The following is a 23560-nucleotide window of genomic DNA, read 5'->3' as shown; positions in this document are numbered from 1 at the left end:
TCAAGCCTGTTTTTTTGACGCTGTAAATTCTGAAGAATAGGAACAAGTTTCAGAGGATGATAAAGTTAAAGTTATATTTATTTGTCATGTCACAAATAACAAACAGTCCTACAAAAACCTGTTCCTTCTATGAAAAGAAATTAGATTTCTAAATGAAAATACATCTCTCATACTTGACTCTTCATAAAGGCATATCCAGAGTAGTAGATTTACTCTGAACAGTAAATGTCAAATTTACATTCTTCTCTACCACAGAAGTTGTACTTTTTTGTACAAAAATGACACACAGTATATTATTCTTTCTTAAGAAGTAAAAACTATTGGCCCTTGCTTTGCATTTCCTAACAGAGCTTAACCATTTTCTTTTCCTCCTTCATAGAGCAGGACTGCAATCAGGCAAGCACCTCATTAGTTTTTATTTCAAAAATGCTATCGAGGAGGACCTGGGTGGCTCAGTTGGTTAAGCGTCTACCTTCAGCTCAGGTCATGATCCCAGGGTCCTGGGATCGAGTCCCGTGTCTTTCCGTCTGTTGTCATCGGGCTCCCACCTCAGCAAGGAGCCTGCTTCTCCCTCTGTCCCTCTCCCCACTCATGCTTGCCTCTCTCTCTTGTGCTTTCTGTCTCTCTCTCTCAAATAAATAATAAAAATCTTTTTTTTTAAAGATTTTATTTATTTATTTGACAGAGAGAGAGTGAGCACAAGTAGGGGTAGCAGCAAGCAGAGGGAAAGGGAGAAGCAGGCTCCCATCCCAGGACCCTGGGATCATGACCTGAGCCGAAGGCAGATGCTCAACCCACTGAGCCAACCGGGTGCCCCAATAATTAAAATCTTTAAAACAAAAACAAAAATGCTATGGAGGCTTGACTAATGGAAGTCTCAAGACAGCAGAAAATGAAATGATTCAAAGTCAATAATACAGACACATGTTCATTATATTTCAACTTACCTAATACACTGACAAAGGCATCAAAAAGATGAAATGTAAGTAGAGGCTCTTTCAAGTGACCATAGTAATCTGCTATGGTTTTAAAGACATCTTTTTCAAATCCTAAATACATAGGCTGCTTCAAATCTGAACAACTAGGCCCTGTTAAAAGAGAGAGAGAGAGAGAGAGAGAAAGAAACATTAATGGGACGATCACTTCTAAGGATTCTCTATGCATATGTATGGTGTGTATCAAGATATCAAGATCAGAAAAGTTTTCATGGGGAAAATTGACATTATACAAATGGATATTATACATTTCCTTACACGAATATTCTTTATGTCTAAATCAAAATCTATTATAAAACAATGAGGAAAATCACTGGCTCACTTGCATTTTAAAAGTAATCCACTCTTTCTTTTACATCCTTCTGAAAGGCATTTTTGTTAAATATAGATGATGATTATTTTCTGTGAAATAGTCAATGTTTTCCTAGTCTTGACAGTTGACCAAGATGATAATTAGCTCACATATGTAATAGACAAGTTATAAAGCAATTTGCAAAGCTTTTCATTATTTTATCATTTCTATATTATGAAATCCTAGAGTCAGAGCTAAGTTAATCAAATTCTACCTCGAACTAAACTACTTCAGACCAATAAAAACTTATACTTTTTTTTTTTTTAAAGATTTTATTTATTTATTTGACAGAGATAGAGACAGCCAGCGAGAGAGGGAACACAAGCAGGGGGAGCGGGAGAGGAAGAGGCAGGCTCACAGCGGAGGAGCCTGATGTGGGGCTCGATCCCATAACTCCGGGATCACGCCCTGAGCCGAAGGCAGGCGCTTAACTGCTGTGCCACCCAGGCGCCCCTATACTCTTTTTTCTTAAAGTGATTCTAAAAAGGAGATTTTAACATTGTGTCCTGTAATTCATTCTGTCTATAAAACTCCCTATCTGATCCCTAACCAACCTTTAAAAGATAGTGTGTCAAGCAAAACATATTCCAAAGTTGGGGTAACTCTAGAAGCCTGGAACAATGTGGTTTCAGCCATACCCTAAGCAGAAGCAAGAAAAAGATCCAGTTGTTTCTGGGACCAAAGAAGAACAAGAAGAAATGCTGAGGGGCGCCTGGGTGGCACAGCGGTTAAGCGTCTGCCTTCGGCTCAGGGCGTGATCCTGGCGTTCTGGGATCGAGCCCCACATCAGGCTCCTCTGCTATGAGCCTGCTTCTTCCTCTCCCACTCCCCCTGCTTGTGTTCCCTCTCTCTCTGGCTGTCTCTAACTCTGTCAAATAAATAAATAAAATCTTTAAAAAAAAAAAAAAAGAAGAAGAAGAAATGCTGAGCTCTCTACAGATATGGCAGCAAATGCCCCCAAGAATCCACACACAGATCACAGATTCACATTGCCAAGTGGAGAGAAAAACTGGAGCTGCCCATGCCTTGAGGGAAATGGCAAGTAGCCTCATGAGGAACAGTCCGGCCAGGCCTCTCAATTTCCATGACAGTACAGAAGAACGGAGTGCAAGCACACTGGCCAATTCTGAGCCAGCAGACCACAAGACTAAACAACTAGACCCAAACAGATCTCTATCTGCAGGGGAGCAAAAGATAAATCCAATAAAAGTGGAAAGAAACCCTTCCTTCAGAATCACTGCAACTAAAGAGAAAGGATCAAACAAAAAAAAAAAAACCAGTTAAATATTCTGGGCCTTTACATTGCAAGGCCAATAGGACCATGTGAAAATGGCTTTTGTTAGTCTCTTTAAAGACCCTCTTACCTTTTAATATTCTGTATACTTCCTATAAAATAATTTCATTTGATTGACTAAAATAATGAAAATTACAAAAGATCTATATGTGGTACCATGTTAACCTAGCAGCCAACAGAGCCATCATTCTTGCTTGCTTCCTCCTTTGAAATACCCCAAGTTTAGTCAATTGAAATAATTAGTTTGGTAAGTCTCAGCAAGGAATCCACATTGCCTTGAATTACTCCCTCCCAAGATAAGTATGAGGTTGATAGTAAGCAGTTGTGAGCACTGTGTAAGCAGTGTCCCTTTATGAACTTTTCATCATTCCTGTTAAAAATAGGCACAAACAAAACAATGTTTCCGTAAAAATGCAAGTACACAGTGGGCCCTATGAGAGGAGGTCATAGTTCTAAGATTTTTGTTTCTTAATTATCTTGAACTTCAGAATATCTTTTATAAATGTTATTCCTGACTGATCTCAGAAAAGTGGTGCCTGTATCTGTTTTTTTTTCCTTTATTGAATTCTTATAATCTACATGACAAAGAAGAAAAACACAGTTAACCTGTTTTTGTATTTACTATCAGTCCATCATTCTGTGGCCAACCCTGAGGCTGGCTAACAATGAAAGTACTCAGGCCTACGTGCACATGGTCTACCAATGGGCCTGCGAGAAAGAGGAGAGCAGCAAATTTACAGAAAAAGAGGCAAGAGGCCTTCAAAATATCCTATAACTCAGCCAGCCTATCCTTTCGGTTGTTCCCTATTAGATGCCTATAAAGCCTCAATAAGGACAAGAAGGAAAAGGAACAGGCCATGACTTTGAAAGACTCAAAATAAATTTGGGGGGGAGGGGGCAATAGGATTTGGAAAACTTTCTTTTTTTTTAAAGATTTTATTTCTTTATTTGACAGAGAGAGACAGCCAGGGAGAGAGGGAACACAAGCAGGGGGAGTGGGAGAAGAAGAAGCAGGTTCCCAGCGGAGGAGCCTGATGTGGGGCTCGATCCAAGAACGCCGGGATCACGCCCTGAGCCAAAGGCAGACGCTTAACGACTGAGCCACCCAGGCACCCCAGGATTTGGAAAACTTAATCATGTCACAAAAGGACGTCTTTGCCCTTTGATCACCTTTTTTTCTTGGACACATAAACAAGCATTCTTACGGACACGCCAACCACCTGTAAAGCACTGCACTTGCTCCATGTGAGACATGTCCCTGTGCCCAAGAACTTTCCACCTAATACAAGACCACCTCACACATGCAGAGAACATTATGAAGTTGCTCTTTACATCTCTCTCCTCCACTGTTGAGTAATTCCAGTTATTCTACTATTACTGCAGAAGTTTTTGTGGCTTTATGTTTACAACTCCCTTAAGGGAAAAACTGTATCTTCACTACATTTTGATCATCATTGAAAAATCTGTATCACAACCACACCTTAATATACATTACAGAACATATTGTAGCCTAGATTTATTTTACTGGGTTCCTCTATTCTTTCCCAGCTGATCAACTTCCAAATCCTTGGTTTGCCAGAAATTCAGAAATGGGTAATTTAACTTTGCATTTATACCTTCTATCTCATCATTGCCAACTCTTGCCAAAGATATAATTTAAATTTAATTTACTTCAAATGGCTGAGCAGGAAGAATAAAAAAGCACTCTCCCAAGCTAAAACCACTCTATATCTCAGAGGTTCCAAAATACTAACTAAAAACCAATGAAAATTTAATAAACACAGAAAACTTCGGGCTTCGCACAAGCTAATAACTGGTACTCATATTCAGAATGATAGTATATAATCATTGTCCATATATTATGACTGAGATTACCTACAATAAACTGCATAGTTACTTTAATTTCATTGTATGATCAGACAAAACACCAGTTAAATAAATCATTCAGAGTCTACTAATTCAAACTTTTATTACACCTATATCTGTACATGCTAAACCTACCGAAAAGGTACCTTTCTGAGGTCATGTGTGAGGCTTACAGGCCCCACAGACCAAATATCACCATTATTAATCAAACAAAATAACTAGACTTTTTTTTCATTAAAATCACTTGTTTGGGTTAAGCCATTAACCATTAGAATCCCTTCTTTGGGTTAAGCCTTCTAAAAAAAATCCCCAGAAAAGTGGCAGTGTTAGTGAGACACTATAATAACACATTCTTTACGGTGCCTATGATATTCAATGAATGGATATTTATGCCTCTGAAATAGACTAAGCCTATGCAAATCGTCACAAGGACCACCACAATCCAGGCCCCGTCTTCATCTTACATTCAATTACTGAAATATCCCTTCTCATTTCTCCGCATGCAAGCTCTTCTCCTTCCAAACCATTCTGCTTATCAGACTAGTCTTCTAAAACATTTCTTTCCCATTTAAACTCATGTCCTATAAAAAGCCAATAGTGGATAGGATCTGCTGAGCAAATTGAGATATATATACAGGACATACTTAGGAATATATATTTTAGAAAAAAAAATAGAGGTTTTAAAAATAAAAATGTATAAATTGTCAACAGGCAGCTATCTGCACAATATTATATTCAATATAACTAATTTTTCTTTATTGTGATGAAACAGTCAGAAGAAGTAGTATGGATTTTACCTGCAGTGTGATTATATCCATCAGAAAAGAGAAGCACACATTCCTTCGAAAATGTTTTGTAACCCAGACTTTTCACCAAGGCGCAAATTCATCACTAAAAGCACACTGGTCCCAAAATAATTAATTGCCAGTCTCACAGGTGTCAAATCAATGTTCAGGCCATTGAACAAAAATATTTTCTAATTCAGGACACTAATTTCTGTTAATCTTATAAAACTGAAGGATAATTAGTACTTACAATTAGCCAAACACTTCATAGCTGACAGTACCCAATGAGGAAGCTCTTCTGCAGAGAAATGAAAATAAAAAGAAGATATTTGACTCAGCTGCATATAACTCAAAGAATTATATACATATACAGAATCATAAGACTGTACAACTTGCCCAAATAAGATGAAACATATGTGCCAGTTGTAAGTCGCACATCAATAATTAATAGAGAGGAATGTTTAAACACTGGAAAGTTTTCCTAGCAGCAGTGTCACAACATGGGCTTGTACAGACATGCCTGCAAACTTCTCAAAGGACAAAATGCACCTTTTAAAGCTTTGGTGAAAAGCAGAAATTTGATAGTTTATTCCGAAGAAACAAACTAATCAGTTACCCTAAGAATTAAAGAAGGAAAAGACAGAAAAATTAAAAATATTAGTTACCAACTATACTTGTGAATTCAGTTCACCAACCCCCCCCCAAAAGGGGGTAAATTCTCTATGTCCATTGTCCAATATAAGTATCATTTTGCATGTTTCAATTTTCAAAATGTTTTGGGGCAAGAAAGTTCCACTGATATACTAATATAGGCTATTAGTTTTTGGACAGCCTTAAAATAATAACTATTAACATTGCAACAAAAAATTCCAGCTGAGGCTTTTTTCTGGAGTTCCTCCCCTCCTGGCCCTGACACAGACATCTGATGAGATGGACCTGCACTCATTTTGTGAAAAACTGCGAAGACACTAGAGCCAACACAAACTGTATTGGCTCTGATGAACCTGGGGCTTCTGAAAGTGCTCTTCTTTGTAAGCACTTGGTGAGACGAAAGATGACCAATCATCTAACTGGTAGGTAAAAGTGCTAATGTTTGTTCTACTCAAAGAATGTGGAAGGATTTTAAGATGTATTTCAAAGGCAATACCCCCCCCCATCATTCTATGTAATTTAATTGTAGAGGTTGATCTTAACCTGACAACTCATGGAGCCATAACTTTATTTCTGTTTCCTGATCTCCTCCATTCCCAATATAGAGGCGATATAAAAGAGGAGGTGCTTCAAGTTTCAAAAACACATTCTGCTCCTGTCAGGAATCGGGGCCTAGAAAAACCTCTCTCCCTCTTGCAGCTGTTCAGGCTCCTTCGGGGAGAGTTCTATCTTGCTGCCCAGGAGCCTCCAGCCCTAAATTTAATATAATTTATAAAAACCCGAAAGTCCTATACCAGCTTCCCACATCCAAATGTCATTCTAGTGCCAGCTCTTCCCAGGATCAAGGGTTGGAAGTAAAGAAGGAACCATTCAGAAGACCCATCCAACTCTGGCCCATCCCCGATCCAAGAGAAGAAAGCTTTACAATCAGTTTGGGGATTCTGACCCACTACAGGTACCATGCCATTATTTTTCCAAATAAAAGAACCAGGATAGACAGCTGCTAAATTCCTTTTTTCCTGACTTGTAAAGTGGCTTGAAGAAAAGGTATAAAAAAATTAAAGCATCTTCACCATTTAAAGGGCTACCTTTATTAACAAGAAAAAAAATGACATAAATCAAGATTATCCTAGAAAATCTGCCACAGAGACATCATACTGAAAAGGTCAGTGAGAACCTAAAATCAATCAGACCTACTTGAAACCTAAAATCAATCTCCAAGATCCAGTCAGTCACAAATCGACTCAAGCACTCAGTTAGGTCTTAAACTTACTTTTCAGGGATTTTTCTGTGAATAATACAGAACTACTTAATGTCCAGTGTGGCTACCATTGAACTAGCCTCTGGATGGATTGTGCTGAAGCTTTGACTCCTAGATATTCACCTTTCCCTGACATTTCCTTAATCCACACAATTATTTAAAAGGCATAAGGAAGTGAGACAAGCTATACACAATGAGGGGGTACATTTATTGAGGGTTTAGAAAAGGGTCCATAAAGAAGCTGATGGACCTGTGCAGCCAATATAGTGGGTCAAATGGGACCAGGATGGTTTTTACGCACTTACTTGACTTGTCATCAAGGATGACAACTCCCTGCTTGCTCACACTATACACATTATGGATAATGAACTTAGAGTTGACCAGTTGAATGTCTAAGACTTCTTCCAAAGACTCCAAGCCAAGGATTTTCTGTAAACTGGAAAAATATATGATAATTAAATTATTTTTTTAAAAATCAGTATTACCCAAAACCTGGCATGTAAAAGATCAATCTTTAAAATGCATTGTTTTCATGCATTTTATTCAATCTTGGGCAAAAAGGCTAGAAATTGAAGACGATGAAACAAACTTAAAAGACCCTTTGGCCATTAACAGATTGCTTCACTAATTTAATAACATAATACCTTGAATGCCAAGAAAATGACTTCATAAGTATAGATACTATAAAAACAAAAAACAGCTTATCCAATGATGAGAAACTGCTACTAGTATGTTTGTGAGGGGAAAAAAAACCCTGCTATATAACATCATTTACTTTAATTACCTGTACTATACCAAGTATCTAGGAGACCAAATTTACCACTGTGTTTCAATTAACATAAAACTTCAGTGTTACTAGAAAGTTTAAGAACTTTTAAATTTCTATTCTTATTTTTTTTTAAGATTTTATTTATTTTTGAGAGAGAGAGAGATCACAAGTAGGCAGAGTGGCAGGCAGAGGGAGAGAGAGAAGCAGGCTCCCCACTGAGCAGGGAGCCTAATGTGGGACTCGATCCCAGGACCCTGACGTCATGACCTGAGCCGAAGGCAGATGCTTAAACGAATGAGCCACCCAAGCACCCCCTTAAATTTCTATTCTTAATTATTATCTAAATGACAGTAGAAAATATCCAGAATTCAGTTATGTTTTGCTAAGCGGCATAGCTGCAAATAATACAAAGTTAAGATTTTAATACATAATTTCAGAAAATTTAATATGCAGAGAGTAGTAGAGAAGCAAAACAGAAAACACTGAAAATTCTCATTAACATCAATTGCACATACTATGCTAATGTCATGGACTTCCATATCTCTTCTACATTGGCCTCTGTCAGCTGTCTGCGGTAGACAAGACGACAAGCCGGTACCTCTCCAATGGCAATACTGTGACGCTTGTACCACATCTCAGAGTTCTAATTGGGGGGTGGGTAGAAAGAAAGAGAACAAATAGTTCAAAAGACAGTGATATGATTTTATCAGAAATTTCTTTGACTTGGTTATTTGTAATTTGAGTTAAAATAATAACTAGAAATATGAACTAACTTTCTTTACATAGACTATAGAGAAGTAAAGTGTAACTCTTAAGGATCAGCTCGCATTATAAATGAGTATTCATAAATTACAAAAGAATGATGGCAATAAGCATGAGATTGATGATTTTCTTTCCTGTGGGAATTCCAACTAATCAATAAAGTAGCCATGAAATAAAATTCAGAATTAAGTCAAAGAATACCTATCCATATTTACACACTGTCCACATTGAGTGATTGTTTAAAACAAACTTAAATTCTATGACTTTCAAGAATTCTCTACTTTTTATAAGCAAAAATCAATTAAGTACAATGTTGAAGAGCAGCCCCCAGATCTTACGCAACTACAGAAAGCAGGAAAACAAGAGCTCCACAGCACAACTATCATTTACAAAGATTCTCTATAATAGTTTTTTTACAAAAGTATCATTATAGAAAAATCTTATAAATTTGGAAAAACAGAAAGTTGTTTTGTGATTTTGTTTTTGGAGAATTACTGAATTAAAAAGAAATGCTCTCTCAATTAATTAATTAATTCTTTAAAAAAAATAAAAAAGAAATACCATGGATATATTCAACTATTTATCTGTAAAGAGATTGCTCATTACATTGTTTCCTAAAAAACTGGAAACACAGTATACATCTAACAGTAAAGGACTGGATAAGTAAAATACATAACTTTCATATTAGACAAGAGGCAGATATTAAATATGATGTCAAATGTCTAATAACATGAAAAAATAAGCTAAGCACACTGTTCTAAGTGAAGAACAGGCTATGAAACACTCAACATGATCTCATTTTTGTGTTAAAAATTTGTATGGAAAAAAGGATACACCACAAAAATGTTAATATTAATTCTCTCTGGATGATATCATGGGTAATTTATTTTCCTTTTTCTCTTCCTGAAAACAATTCTATTAAATAAATTAATAATAGCAATAGTAACTAACAGTTGCTGAACACCTGTGTGGCAGCTGCCATTCTAAGCACTTTACAAATATGAACTCACCTGATTCTCACAACAAGCCTGCCCCAGAGGGTATTATTATCATCCCAGTTTCACCATTAAGAAAACTGAGACACAAACACAATGAATAAAACAGAGAAACAAGCTCAAATGCTAGTAAATGGAGGAGCCAAGATCCAAACCCAGTAGGCTGGCTCCAGAGTCCAATATCTTACTTTCCACACTGTACTGCCCCTCAGCAAACACAACAGTTTTATTTTATTATTTTATTTTCTTTATTTGTATAAATGGTGAAGCAAGAGAAAAGACTGGATAAAACAAAAACAAAAACAAAAACCAACAAGCAAAGAGGAAGCAAAGATAGAAACAGGGAAAGTAAAATAGAAGAAATGAATGATGAGCTAAAGTTCTTTAAGAAAGATGAACGGTTTCTTTGTTGACTATTAACCCCATCGTTCTAAAACCCACATCAAGGCCCAAATGGGGAAACAGATCCTGCTCTGCCATTCTTCCTTCGGACATTGCTCAAGAAGCAGCAGCCAAAGCTTTGCTGGAATTACAATGCAGGGAGCTCAAACCTCTCCCATTTCATTTAAGAGGGAAGAACAAGACACAAGTATCAAAACAAACACAGGTACAGATGACGAGGGAAATGATGAGCTTTAGGAGAAACGGTTGATGAGTCTAGGACATTGGTATACCACTTTAGGGCTCCTGGAAAATTAGAAAATGAAAACAGAAGATACAAGTCATTGTCACTGGAGCATTAAAGAGTGTTAATGAGTACTTGGTTCTACAGATGACACCGGGGATATTAGAACTTCATAGAACCAAGTGGAATAGAAAAGGGAAGTTACTATATCAATGACATAAATACATATTAATTTAATACAGGATTTTATCTCTTTTGTACAAACAAAACTAGATGACCTTATGATGAAAAAAAAATACCTGTTGAATAACCACTCTACCAAAGGGGTCATATTACATGTTTAAATGCATATGTTCAAAAAAAAAATGTTCCTGATCTCATGGAGCTTACATTTTACCTTTCTCTGGCATGGGAACTATCAACTAGACCTTAAGTAAGTATTCCTCATTAGGAATGAATTAAAAGTCCTCAAATACCCAAAGTAGTTCTACTTTGTTTTCTAATTCTCTATTTTTATATTGTATGCTTCATTACACTATGAGCCTTTTCACAGTTCAAATTGTATCACATATTACTGTATCTGTGGAGCCTAACACAATGCATGGTACACAGCAGACACTCAATAAATATTTGTTGAATGAATAAATTAATGACTTCCAAATATGATGTTGCCTTTAAGTTCCAGGATCATTATCTCCATCTGCCTATGAGACACCTCCATTTAATACAGGCCATGTTTATCACCAAACATATTAATTTTTTTTTAAGATTTTATTTATCTATTTGACACAGAGAGAGACAGCCAGCAAGAGAGGGAACATAAGTAGGGGGAGTGGGAGAGGAAGAAGCAGGCTCCCAGAGGAGGAGCCTGATGTGGGGCTCGATCCCAGGACCCTGGGATCACACCCTGAGCCAAAGGCAGACGCTTAACAACTGAACTACCCAGGAGTCCCATATCATCAGACATATTTAAAACCAAATTCATCACCATCCTGCAAACCTGCAAACCCTATGGAGTCCCTATTTCTGTCATTGGCACCACTCTTTTTCTTGAATTATCTTTGATAAAGCCTAAGCTTCATTTTTTATTTTTAGATTTTATTTATTTGAGAGAGAGAGTGAGAATGAGCAGTGCAGAAAGAGACAGAGGGAGAGGGAGAAGCAGACCCCCTGCTGAGCAGAGAGCCCAATGCAGGACTGGATCTCAGGACCCTGGGATCATGACCTGAGCTAAAGGCAGATGCTTAACCGACTGAGCCACCCATGCATCCCAAAGCCTAAGCTTCTTAACTATTATTCTCTTCAAACTGAGAATACAATCTGTTTAGAAAAAAAATGCTTTTTCTTTTAATTAAATTGCCTAAAAATGTTTCCATCACATTTTTGCAAATAAAAGTATGAATTGGACATCTATCAGACTAGATTAATTTAAAATACAGGTGTGAGTACAATTCTTAAAAACTGCCATATAAAAGTTTTTCTCTGTATTTTATTTTTTAGCATTGTCTTAATCATGGTAGTCTTCTACTGGGAATGTTTTAAGGAAAAGGTATGCAGAAAAATTATTCTACAATAAGCTTAGGTTTCCCCAAACTAGCAGAATCTACCTTCGTTCATCTATTAGGGGTCATTCCACAATACTTCACACCCCAACCTTCTCACTCTCAACTTGTAGTAGAACAAAATTCAAGAAGATACAAAGAGGGAGAAGAGTAATTTCTAGAGCACAGGAGAAAAGGAGATTATAACGGAGCTGACACAGAAACCTGTTTGGTCTGAACCTATGAAAATGCCTACCATGTATTTGATAAAAATGTCAACAGACAAGAGGGAAAAGTCCAATGGCTAATCTTTCCTTGTTACTGTTCTCTCAGCTATTGACACATAAGATATTTTTTTAAAGAACTTTCACACCATTGTTCATAGAAAGAAGCAGACAGGCTAGTGGTTTGCAGACCACTTCCTACTTCTGGAGGCTGCTAGCCCCGCCCCCAGCCACCACCAGCACCACCCCACTCCACCACCACCACCTCCCTGCCGGCTTTTAGCAACACACTTACCATCACGACTGGCCTCACTGGGATGTTCTCCTGTGAAGTGCCTGGTGGGGGGTCATTCCATTCTGGAAATTTAATAACATCCTTTTGGTATGCAGGTTTCTTTGGATATGGTTTCAGGGGTGAGGAAGGAGGAAATCTAAAAACCAAGAAGGAAATCTCTAGTATTGCAGTCAATGGGAGACAAAGATATTTTAACAATAGTTTCCATTTCTTGTATCCTTGAGAATTTATAAAATAATTCCAAACCTCAGATAATAAATGAGGTCATGCTCAAATTATCACGTGTCTCACCGTACCCAACATAGGATTTTTTCAATATTCATTTATTATGCCTATCAGATAAATATTTATGAAGAAAAACAGGAACCGAACATGTGACACATTATGAAATAAATAGAACATATTGTCTTATCAAATGATTTTCACAATTAGAAATGTTCTTAACGGGCTGCTAGGGCAAGCCATTTCTTTCACCCAGCTCGAAATCCTTACTGCCTTACAACTCTCTCCAAAATTTATAGATGGTACATATGCAAACAGAAATTATGGACAGACTAATCCTCGGTGATACTTGCTGAGGAAGAGTATATCATCACAAGAATCTTTTAGCCTACTATTCATTTTTATAACTATTTCAAATACAATCCTCTTTCCCTTGAGTATGGAACACTTCACAATGAGATGGAAGCCTTAGTCTTAGAGGAGGTGAGAGCTGCCCAATGTCCTTCTCCTGCCTTTTTATACCCTGCTCTGTCCCTACCTCTCTGAGGCATTGGCACCATCACTCCTTGGACTAACACAGAGAAGCCTAAATACAATCTAACTCTCTTTAAACTAGTCTAGACCATGTCTGATGAAGAACAACAGAAAGGTAGTTAAATACACATTTTCCTCAGAGGGTCTTCTTCTGTTAGATAGATTGCACTGCCTAAAAGGTAACACAAAAACTCTCCTTAATGTTGACGTAGAAGTTAGTAGGTAGTTTACTTTTTATTTATTTAAGTCAAAATAAAGGTTTAAAATCTTATCCATGATACCCACAGGAAAAATAATCCAAATAAATGACACAGATCTTATTCTTAAATGCATACAGAAATAAAGAACTGTTAAAATGTCTGTGGTGTACAAAAAAGTTTGTATTGAGGTGAATAAGGAGAATCACATACAATAAGCACTATGGAAGAACATTTCAAAAATAGTCACAATAGACTTGAAAAAGGATGGCTAATGAAGAGAAGTCTAGTTTCATCTTCTCTGAAAAGAATATCCAATAACTACACTGTATTTGAAAAGTCAGTGTGAAAAAAATGAAATCATTAAATCGAGTTAAAGATAAATAAACTGAAAGCTTAAATTTTTTTTTAAAGATTTTATTTATTTATTCGACGGAGATAGAGACAGCCAGCGAGAGAGGGAACACAAGCAGGGGGAGTGGGAGAGGAAGAAGCAGGCTCACAGCAGAAGAGCCTGATGTGGGGCTCGATCCCATAACGCCGGGATCACGCCCTGAGCCGAAGGCAGACGCTTAACCGCTGTGCCACCCAGGCGCCCCTGAAAGCTTAAATTTTTAAATCAAGTTGCCAAGGCAGGTAGTTCCAAACAATTCCAAAATACAAATTAAATAAATCTCTAAAGCCAGTGGAAGTTATTCTGCTTCTTAAGTGAAGGCTGGCTTACAGAAGTCCAATCCTATTTGGAAGAAGCCAACAATCACAACAGAAGTCTCACTGCACGTATGCACACACTTGGGTACACACACACACTCTCACATTCACATACACATAGAATGGTGCAAACATATCCGAGGAATTCACAGTCACCCATCTCTCAGTTCTTTAAAAATTCAACACCATCGATTTTGTATTCTCCTCTACAATAAAGTCATGTGAAGAACATAAAAAAAAAAAAAAAAAAATTCAACACCATCCCTACCCCCAGCCCACCACCAACCCCCAGCTGCTTCGCCTCCCAACTCCTTCACCTGAAGTGTGAAAATCTGACCTGAGTTCCAGCCCTAATCCTCTCAGGAACAGTCTGTGTATCCTCTGGAAAGTAACAGTGTCTCTAAGTCAAAGTTGATTCATTTGTCAAATAAAGGGACCAATTTCCGTCAAAACTGTCTCTGCAGCAACATGGAAAACACAAAAGGTAGATCTGGGAAAAGGAGTTTTCCAGAATGAATGCTGAAAAAGCCAACTGGTTTCTTTTAGCCTCTATAATAAGGTATGCATAGACAGAGATAAACTAAAAAAGGACCACTTCAGGGTTTTTTTTGTTTTTTGTTTTTTTTTTTAAGATTTCTTTCATTTATTTGCCACAGAGAGAAGAGCACAAGCAGGGCAAGTGGCAGGCAGAAGGAGAAGCAGTCTCCCTGCTGAGCAAGGAGCCCAATGCAGGACTGGATCCCAGGACCCCAGGATCATGACCTGAGCCGAAGGCAGATGCTTAACCGACTGAGCCACCCAGGCATCCAGGACCACTTCAGTTTTTAACCAGAATTTAGAGGAAATACAAAAGATTTTTGTATTGATTAAAAAAAAAAAAAACAATTTCTCAACCCCAAATCTCAACCCCAACAAAAGTCCTTAAAGTAAAAATGGCCTTACAACCAGCATTAAATTCAAGATGTTTCTAGTAAAACATGGTCTCAGGACAGTCATGTGTGGCTGTAAAAGACTTTTACTGAGGCTCCTGGGTGGCTCAGTTGGCTAAGCAGCCAACTTCTATTTCAGCTCAGGTCATGACCTCAGGGTCCTGAGATAGAGCCCCACATTAGGCTCTGCACTCAGCAGGGAGCCTGCTTGAAGATTCTCTCTCTCCCTTTGCCTCTGCTCCACCCACCACTCACGTGTGCATTCTCTCTCTCTAAATAAATAAATAAATCTTTAAAAAAAAAAAAAAAGACTTTAACTATAACCTCAAAAAGATTGAAGGCAGTGCCTCACAGAGCATCTTGGTTAAACTAAGAGCTTAACAGTCTTGAAGGTGTTGGACCACAGCAGACTCATAAGCAGCCCAGGGAGAAAAGAGCCTGTTTCAAAGACATATGTGTGACTTTTGTCTAATAGAATAAGCCACAATAAAATTCACAGAAAAGCCACAGCATTTTTAAGATAGTAATACTAGCAGAATCACCATCCACTTGGACTAAAAAGCTAACAGTTGAAAATGCAAAAAACATTCAAGAATCTCAAGCTTCAAATAACCAGGAAGTATATGAGAAAGATATTTCCCTGCAAACATGGGCCATCTCTTATGGAAAAGGAAAAATGACTAAGTGTGCAGAACCAAGACTCCAGGAGGAGGAGCCAGGAGCCATGCAGAATCTGACAGGACGCAGAACTGTGCCCTAATGAAGCAATGGCAGATATGTTCAACTACATTTTAGAAATGCTATGGGCCTGTGATCGCTTTATGTGACGCCATAATGGGATATATTTGAGGAGTCCTGATGTAGGAGATGAGTGTAGTTTGCAAATGAACGACGTTGTAGCCAGAATGCATTCTGAAAGGATGGCCACCAACTGTATTGCCCTGCCTTCCCCAAGGTGACTCTTCCCCAACATGACTTTGATGAGGTCAAAAACTCAACAGGATGAGATTATTTCTCTACCCTCCTTAAATGTGAGCAATCCCTGTGACTGCTTCGACAAATAGAATACGGGAGAAGGGACACTTTAGCAATTCTAGGCATAGTTCTTAGCTGCTGGCAGTTTTCTCTTCTTGCCTATTGGAAATACTTGATTTTGGGATGCTCATTCTTGGGACATGACCAAGAATGGTTGGAAGCCAGCCACCAAGTAAGGATAGTGACCACCCTAAGACCATCATGTCACAAAAAGCATAACCCATGTGAAGAAGTGTTAGAGGACCAAACCTCAGGTAAAAAAGAGAGAGGGGCCAAGAAGCATAGAGGCACCAACCACATCTCTGAGCAGAGAAGTCATCTTGAAAGTGAATTTTGTAGCCCAACTGGTGCCTTATGGATAATGGGCAAACTGCCAGATGAGCTCTTTCTAAATTCTTGACACAAAAACCATGAGCAGAATAAAATGCTTTAAGCCACTAATGTTTGAGGTAGGTTGTTTTTCAGAAATAGAAAACCAGAACAATCTCAATTTATTCCATGAATAAAAATTGTAGGTAAAACCATAAAATTAAGAATATGGTATAAGAAAATATCTCTGACTTTCAGTAATGAAAGAACTCTGGTTAAGCAAGATACAAAAACCACAAAGTGTAAAAAAAAAAAAAGATCAACACATTCACTTACTTTAAAATAAAAAAAACTTCTCTGCTTGTCAAGACACCATAAATAAAATGAAAAAAATACGAGATCTTTGCAATCCAAATAATTGACAAAAGGATTAATATCCAGAATATATATTTCTAAACTCCTAAACATTTATAAGAAAAAAAATCCTATAGAAGAAGGCCAAAGACATGAATCAGGCATCTCCAGATATGGAAACAGAAATGATGAATAAACATACAAAAGACACTTGATCCACGAGTAATCAAATAACATCACAAGCATCTCACACTTACCAGATTGGCAAAAAAATTAAGTCGGTCAATATCAAATATAAAACTTAGTGTAGCCACTATGGAAAACAGTTTAGCGTTACCTAGTAATTGAACGTGCAATATCCTCTAAACTAATTGCACTCTGTGTAACTCTGGGTAGCCTAAAGAAACTCTTACATGTGTGCAAAAGGCGACAGGTCCATAAATGCTCATGGCAGCATTGTTTATAAAAGCAAAGAACCGAAAGCAACCCAAATCGCCAGTGGGAGGGGAACACATAAATGGAACTGTGCTATACTGACAGAATATAAAGTAGCTGAGAAAATTCCATAACCATTTACACATCGACATGGATGAATCTCAAAAATCATGAGAAATAAAAGAACAAGTCAGAGAAGAATACATACTCTTTGATACCTGTTATATAAAGATCAAAACAGAGAAAAATATTCAGAAGCCAAAACAAAACACTGTTTAAGGATACAAGCATTAAGTATTAAAACAATAAAGAGAAGCAAGGAAATGATTAACACAGAAGGCAGAATATTGATGACCTCTTGGAGAAGACGCAAATTGTCAGTAAACAGGTATTCACTTTCTATTCTTATATAAATTGTTCAGATAAAGTGTATACACTCTTGTAGGAGATAAATTTTTAAATACAAATGAGAACATTTAAAAAGAGCAGAGCTCCCTCTAGTGGACTACAATTGTCTTTGCTTTTAGAATTCTAAGTTAAATCCTAACATTATGATCATGGATTCCAAAATTATGAAGTCCCTTAGAAATGATCTTGTTGTACACTGAATAAAATGAGACCAGAAAAGGAATCAACCACAGCTAATCATCCAACACAACAATCCAGGTCTTGTACTGCCACCTCTATTGCCAAATTTTGGTTGGAAAAAAAGCAATTAAAAATAAACCATTCCTGGGCAACTGGCTGGCTCAGTCAATGGAGCATGTGACTCTTGATCTCAGGGTTGTAAGCCTGAGCCCTATGCTGGGTGTAGAGATTACTTAAAAATAAGATCTTTAATAAAATAATATAAACCATTCCAAAATTACTATTCACTGATGAATTTACTTGAAACAAATTAGACTTTATTACCTAATCAATCAATAAAAAATACTCTCGGGTATCTAAATGGCAAGGAAAACAGCTTATAAATCTTAATAAATTTGAGTCATAATGACACAATGCAAAGACAAAGTTCTTCCCACAATATACGCTAAAATTGTTTAGCATCAGCAGAAATCTGCAGCATCTACAGCTGTTGCCAGCCTGCCTCCTTGCCTAAACCTAAGCCTCTGCAGAAGAAAAGCCAGGCTGAGAGTGATTATCATAGAAGCTGACCTCTCTGAGACTGGTTCCCAAGAAACCCCTGGGTTGGGCAAACCCAGCAATCTGCTGGGTTCCATCGGGCTCTGTACCCACTCAACATATTGTTCAAGACCAGGGATGGTAGAGAATACCTTACCACAGAAATACTGAAAAGCTGCAAATGATTACATTTCACTAAAGTGCTTGAAGATGTATCAGGAACATAAAGTGTCTGAGGGAAGGAGAATAAAAGAAAAAGCTGGAAAAGAGTTGCCAAACTAAGGAAGTCTTGACCTCTCTGAGCTCAGAAATCGTTGCTTATTCCACATGAATAAAGATTTCATTAGCAGAGAAGGAGTCAAGATGGCGGAGTGACCCTGAGCCAGTCTCCTTCCTCAAACACAGCTGATAAACAACAAATTATTTTGAACAACTGGGGAATCGATCTGAGGATTAAGAAAACAATCAGCACAATTGGAGAGAACATGGCAGATGTGAGGTTCAGAGCCAGCACTTGGCGGGAGAGAAAAATCCACAGTGCCAGGGAGGGGAGGGAGCCCTTTCCATGGAAAGAAGTCAGGGGGAGAGGGAGATGGGGGAGAAGAGAGCAGCATGGAAGGTTTGCACAATCGGCCCTGGTGAAGGGATTCCCTGGGTCACACGAGGACAGATAGCTTCCTTCCTGGAGTACATTTGGAAGAGGGTATTCTGCCTCTCCAAGGACAGAAGGCCCCTGGGGAGGCACTGAGCAGCTCTTCACCAACAGGGGACAGAGGCGCACGCAGGGGGCAGAAAACCAGGTCATGGCATTTCGCTGTGCTCACCAGACTCCAGCCACCATATGAGCGCCGAGCCAATGCTTTTCCGGGACAGAACAGTGCCTGGCACAGCCCACAAGGCTCTCCTCCAGGGGAGGGGAGCAGGTCTGCATCTGCCCGGTCCTTATGATACGGAGTTTTGATTCCCAGCCCCCAAGCCAAAGATAAAACACAGGGAAAACTGTGCCACTGGCCACAGAGAGGTTAGGGCAGGGATCTGACGGAAGCCTGAGACACTGGAGGGGAGATTGTTTGTTTTTCTGGGAGGGTCTCCTGAACAGTGGCTACCACGAGTTCCCCTCCCTCCCTCACCATCATCCACCACCCCCACCCACACCCACCTGCACAGTGGGACTTCACAGAAAGCACAGCAGCCTCTAGTGGAGGCTGGAGTCGCTTACACCAAATCTTGTCCCAATGTGCCCAGCAGGGGCATCTTTACTAGGGCAGGTCTGACCATGAGCCAAGGCGCTGGGCCTCTGCTTCAGAAGCCCAAAACAGCTCCCCACTCCACCCCACACCCCGCCATGCCCCTGCATGTACCAAGTCTGCTGATCATAGACTGCTCCAAAGCATCAGCTTCAGTTCTGGTGGAAGTAGGACCAGGTTTCTTCCTTTCCTTTTTTCTTGTATTTTGTATTTTGAATTTTTGTATTTTTTTCTTTTTTCTTTGGAATCAGTCTTATAGTTTTGTGTTCATTTGTCGTTTTTTTGTTTCTTTTCTCATTTTTCAGATCAGGCTCTTTTTTTTTTCACTTTTCTCTTTTTTCCTTCCTTCTTTTTCTTCAGATTCAGGCTTATACTTTTTTGTTTCCTTTTTTCTTAGATCAGGCTTTCTTTTTCTTTTTTTTTTTTTATTTTAATCAGACTATCTTAAACAAATCAATGCACACCTAGTTAAAGGTCGAAATACTCCCCACTGCAAGGAAGGAGGAACTCTGCAAAGGACTGACTTCTGGGAAAGAGCAGCCAAAACACAACAGCAGAGGGCACACAGCATACACTAGAAACACTTCTAGTATTTCTAATTGCCAGGCCCTGGACAGTCTATGACCCCTTCTTAATACAGTACTACTCTCAGGAGCAGGAAACATAACTTTCATAATATGCAAAAGACAGAAACCCAGACATAATGACAAGATGGAGGAATTCTCCCCAAAAGAAAGATCAAGAAGAAATCACAGCCTGGGATTTGCTCAAAACAGATACAAGCAATATATCTGAACAAGAATTTAGAACAACAGTCATAAGAATACTAGCTTAGCTTGAAAGCAGCATAGAAGACACCAGAGAAACCCTGGCTGCAGAGATAAAAGACCTAAAAATTTGTCAGGCTGAAATAAAAAATATACTAAGATGCAAAACTGGATGTAATCATATGAGGATGGAAGAACCAGAGGAACGGACAGGTGATACAGAAGATAAAATTATGGAAAATAAGCTGAAGAGGGAAAGAAGACTATTAGATCACAAATATACATAAGGAACTCAGCAATTACACAAAGAGCAATAATATCCATATCATAGGAGTCCCAGAAGAAGAGAAGGAAAAGGGGGTAGAAGATTTATTTGAACAAATTATAGCTGAGAACTTCCCTAATGTGGGGAAGAAAACAAGCATTCAAATCCAAAAGGCACAGAAAACATTCCTCGAAATCAACAAAAACAGATCAACACCAAGACATGTAACAATCAAACTTGCAAAGTACCAAGATAAACAGATAATTCTGAAAGCAACTAGGGACAAAAGGTCCTTCACCTACAAGAGCAGACACACAAGGTTAGCAGCAGATCTGTCCACAGAAACTTGGCAGGCCAGAAAGAAATGACATGATATACTCAACATGCTAAGTGGGAAAAATATGCAGCCAAGAATACTATACCCAGCAAGGCTGTCATTCAGAATAGAAAGCAAGATAAAAAGTTTCCAAGACAAGCAAAAACTAAAGGAGTTCATGAAAACTAAACCAGCCCTGCAACAAATACTAAAAGGGACTGTTTTAGTGGAAAAGAGATATCAAAAGCAACAAGGACTAGAAAGGAACAAAGACAATCTACAGGAACAGTGAATTTACAGGTAATACAATGGGACTAAATTAATATCTGTCAATAATTACTATAAATGTAAATGTATTCAACGCTCCAATCAAAAGACACAGGGTATCAGAACAGATTAAAAAAAAAAACAAAACAACCAATATGCTGCTAATAAGAGACTCATTTAAGACTTCTCCAGATTGAAAATGAGGGGGTAGGGAACCATTTATCATGCTAACGATGTCAAAAGAAAGCTGGAGTAGCGGGGCGCCTGGGTAGTGCAGTCGTTAAAGCATCTGCCTTCGGCTCAGGGCGTGATCCCGGCGTACTGGGATCGAGTCCCACATCGGGCTCCTCGGCTATGAGCCTGCTTCTTCCTCTCCCACTCCCCCTGCTGTGTTCCCTCTCTCGCTGGCTGTCTCTCTGTCACATAAATAAATAAAATCTTTAAAAAAAAAAAAAAAAAAAAAGCAAGCTGGAGTAGCAATCCTTATATCAGACAAACTAGATTTTATTATATCTTATTTTTTTATTTTATTTTTTATTATGTTACGTTAGTCACCATACAGTAAGTCATTAGTTTTTGATGTAGTGTTCCATGATTCATTGTTTGCGTATAACACCCAGTACTCCATGCAATATGTGCCCTCCTTCATACCCATCACCGGCCTATCCCAATCCCCCACCCCCCTCCCCTCTGAAGCCCTCAGTTTGTTTCCCAGAGTCCATAGTCTTTCGTGGTTCGTTCCCCCTTCTGTTTACTCCCCCTTCATTCTTCCCTTCCTTCTCCTACCGATCTTCCTGCTATTTCTTACATTCCATAAATGAGTGAAACCATATGATAATTGTCTTTCTCTGCTTGACTTATTTCACTTAGCATAATCTCCTCCAGTTCCATCCATGTTGCTGCAAATGTTGGGTAATTGTTCTGATGGCTGAGTAATATTCCATTATATATATATGGACCACATCTTCTTTATCCATTCGTCTGTTGAAGAGCATCTCGGCTCCTTCCACAATTTAGCTATTGTGGACAATGCTGCTATGAACATTGGGGTGCATATGGCCCTTCTCTTCACTACGTCTGTATCTATGGGATAAATACCCAGTAGTGCAATGGCTGGGTCATAGGGTAGCTCTATTTTTAACTTTTTAAGGGATCTCCACACTGTATTCCAAAGTGGCTGTACTAACTTGCACTCCCACCAAGTGTAAGAGGGTTCCCCTTTCTCCACATCCTCTCCAACATTTGTTGTTTCTTGCCTTGTCAATTTTTGCCATTCTAACTGGCGTAAGGTGGTATCTCAGTGTGGTTTTAATTTGAATTTCTCTGATGGCTAATGATTTTGAATATTTTTTCATGTGTCCATTAGCCATTTGTATGTCTTCATTGGAAAAGTGTCTGTTCATATCTTCTGCCCATTTTTTGATTTGATTGTTTCTCCTGTATTGATTTTTGAGAAGTTCTTTGTAGATCTTGGATACCAGTCTTTTATCTGTAGTGTCATTTGCAAATATCTTCTCCCATTCCATGGGCTGCCTCTTAATTTTTTTTTACTGTTTCCTTGGCTGTGCAGAAGCTTTTTATCTTGATGAAGTCCCACAAGTTCATTTTTTCATTTGTTTCTCTTGCCTTTGGAGATGTGTCATCAAAAAAGTTGCTATGGCCAATGTCGTAGAGGTTGCAGCCTATGTTCTCCTCTAGGATTTTGATGGATTCCTGTCTCACATCAAGGTCTTTCATCCATTTGGAGTTTATCTTTGTGTATGGTGTGAGACAGTGATCAAGTTTCATTCTTTTGCACGTAGCTGTCCAATTTTCCCAGCACCATTTATTGAAGAGACCGTCTTTTTTCCACTGGATGTTTTTTCCTGCTTTGTCAAAGATTAGTTGGCCATAGAGCCGAGGGTCCATATCTGGGTTCTCTATTCTGTTCCATTGGTCTATGTGTCTGTTTTTGTGCCAGTACCATGCTGTCTTGGTGATCACAGCTTTGTAGTATACCTTGAAATCCGGCAACATAATGCTCCCAGCTTTGTTTTTCCTTTTCAACATTTCCTTGGTGATGCGGGGTCTTTTCTGGTTCCACACAAATTTTAGGCTTGTTTGTTCCAGCTCTTTGAAAAATGTCATTGGTATTTTGATTGGGATGGCATTGAAAGTGTAGATTGCTCTGGGTAGCATAGACATTTTAAGCTATGTTTATTCTTCCGATCCATAAGCATGGAATGTTTTTCCATCTTTTTGTGTCTTCTTCAATGTCTTTCATCGGTGTTCTGTAGTTTCTAGAATATAGATCCCTTACCTCTCTGGTTAATTCTGAGATATCTTATGGTTTTCAGTGCTATTATAAATGGAATCAATTCCTTAATTTCTCTTTCTTCAGTCTCATTGTTCGTGTATAGAAATGTAACTGATTTCTTTTTTTTTTTTTTTTT

At 38.4% G+C, this 23560-nt stretch overlaps 1 protein-coding gene across 1 annotated transcript in view; it reads right to left on the bottom strand.

Moving 5' to 3' along the window:
• DEPDC1B (DEP domain containing 1B) overlaps nt 1-23560 on the bottom strand; it is an 83936-nt gene that overhangs the window by 34898 nt on the left and 25478 nt on the right. The window contains exons 3-7 of the mRNA XM_040622245.1: nt 12416-12551; nt 8489-8616; nt 7510-7640; nt 5543-5590; nt 948-1088 (exon numbers count right to left, since the gene is read on the bottom strand). Coding sequence (XP_040478179.1) covers nt 948-1088; nt 5543-5590; nt 7510-7640; nt 8489-8616; nt 12416-12551 — 584 coding nt within the window. The remainder of the gene's footprint in view (nt 1-947; nt 1089-5542; nt 5591-7509; nt 7641-8488; nt 8617-12415; nt 12552-23560) is intronic.

The sequence above is a fragment of the Ursus maritimus genome, unplaced genomic scaffold, assembly GCF_017311325.1.
Source record: "Ursus maritimus isolate PB19 unplaced genomic scaffold, ASM1731132v1 scaffold_5, whole genome shotgun sequence".
Classification (NCBI taxonomy): domain Eukaryota; kingdom Metazoa; phylum Chordata; class Mammalia; order Carnivora; family Ursidae; genus Ursus; species Ursus maritimus.
Note: the sequence above shows the minus strand (reverse complement) of the source record. Positions and strands in the feature narration are given on the sequence as shown.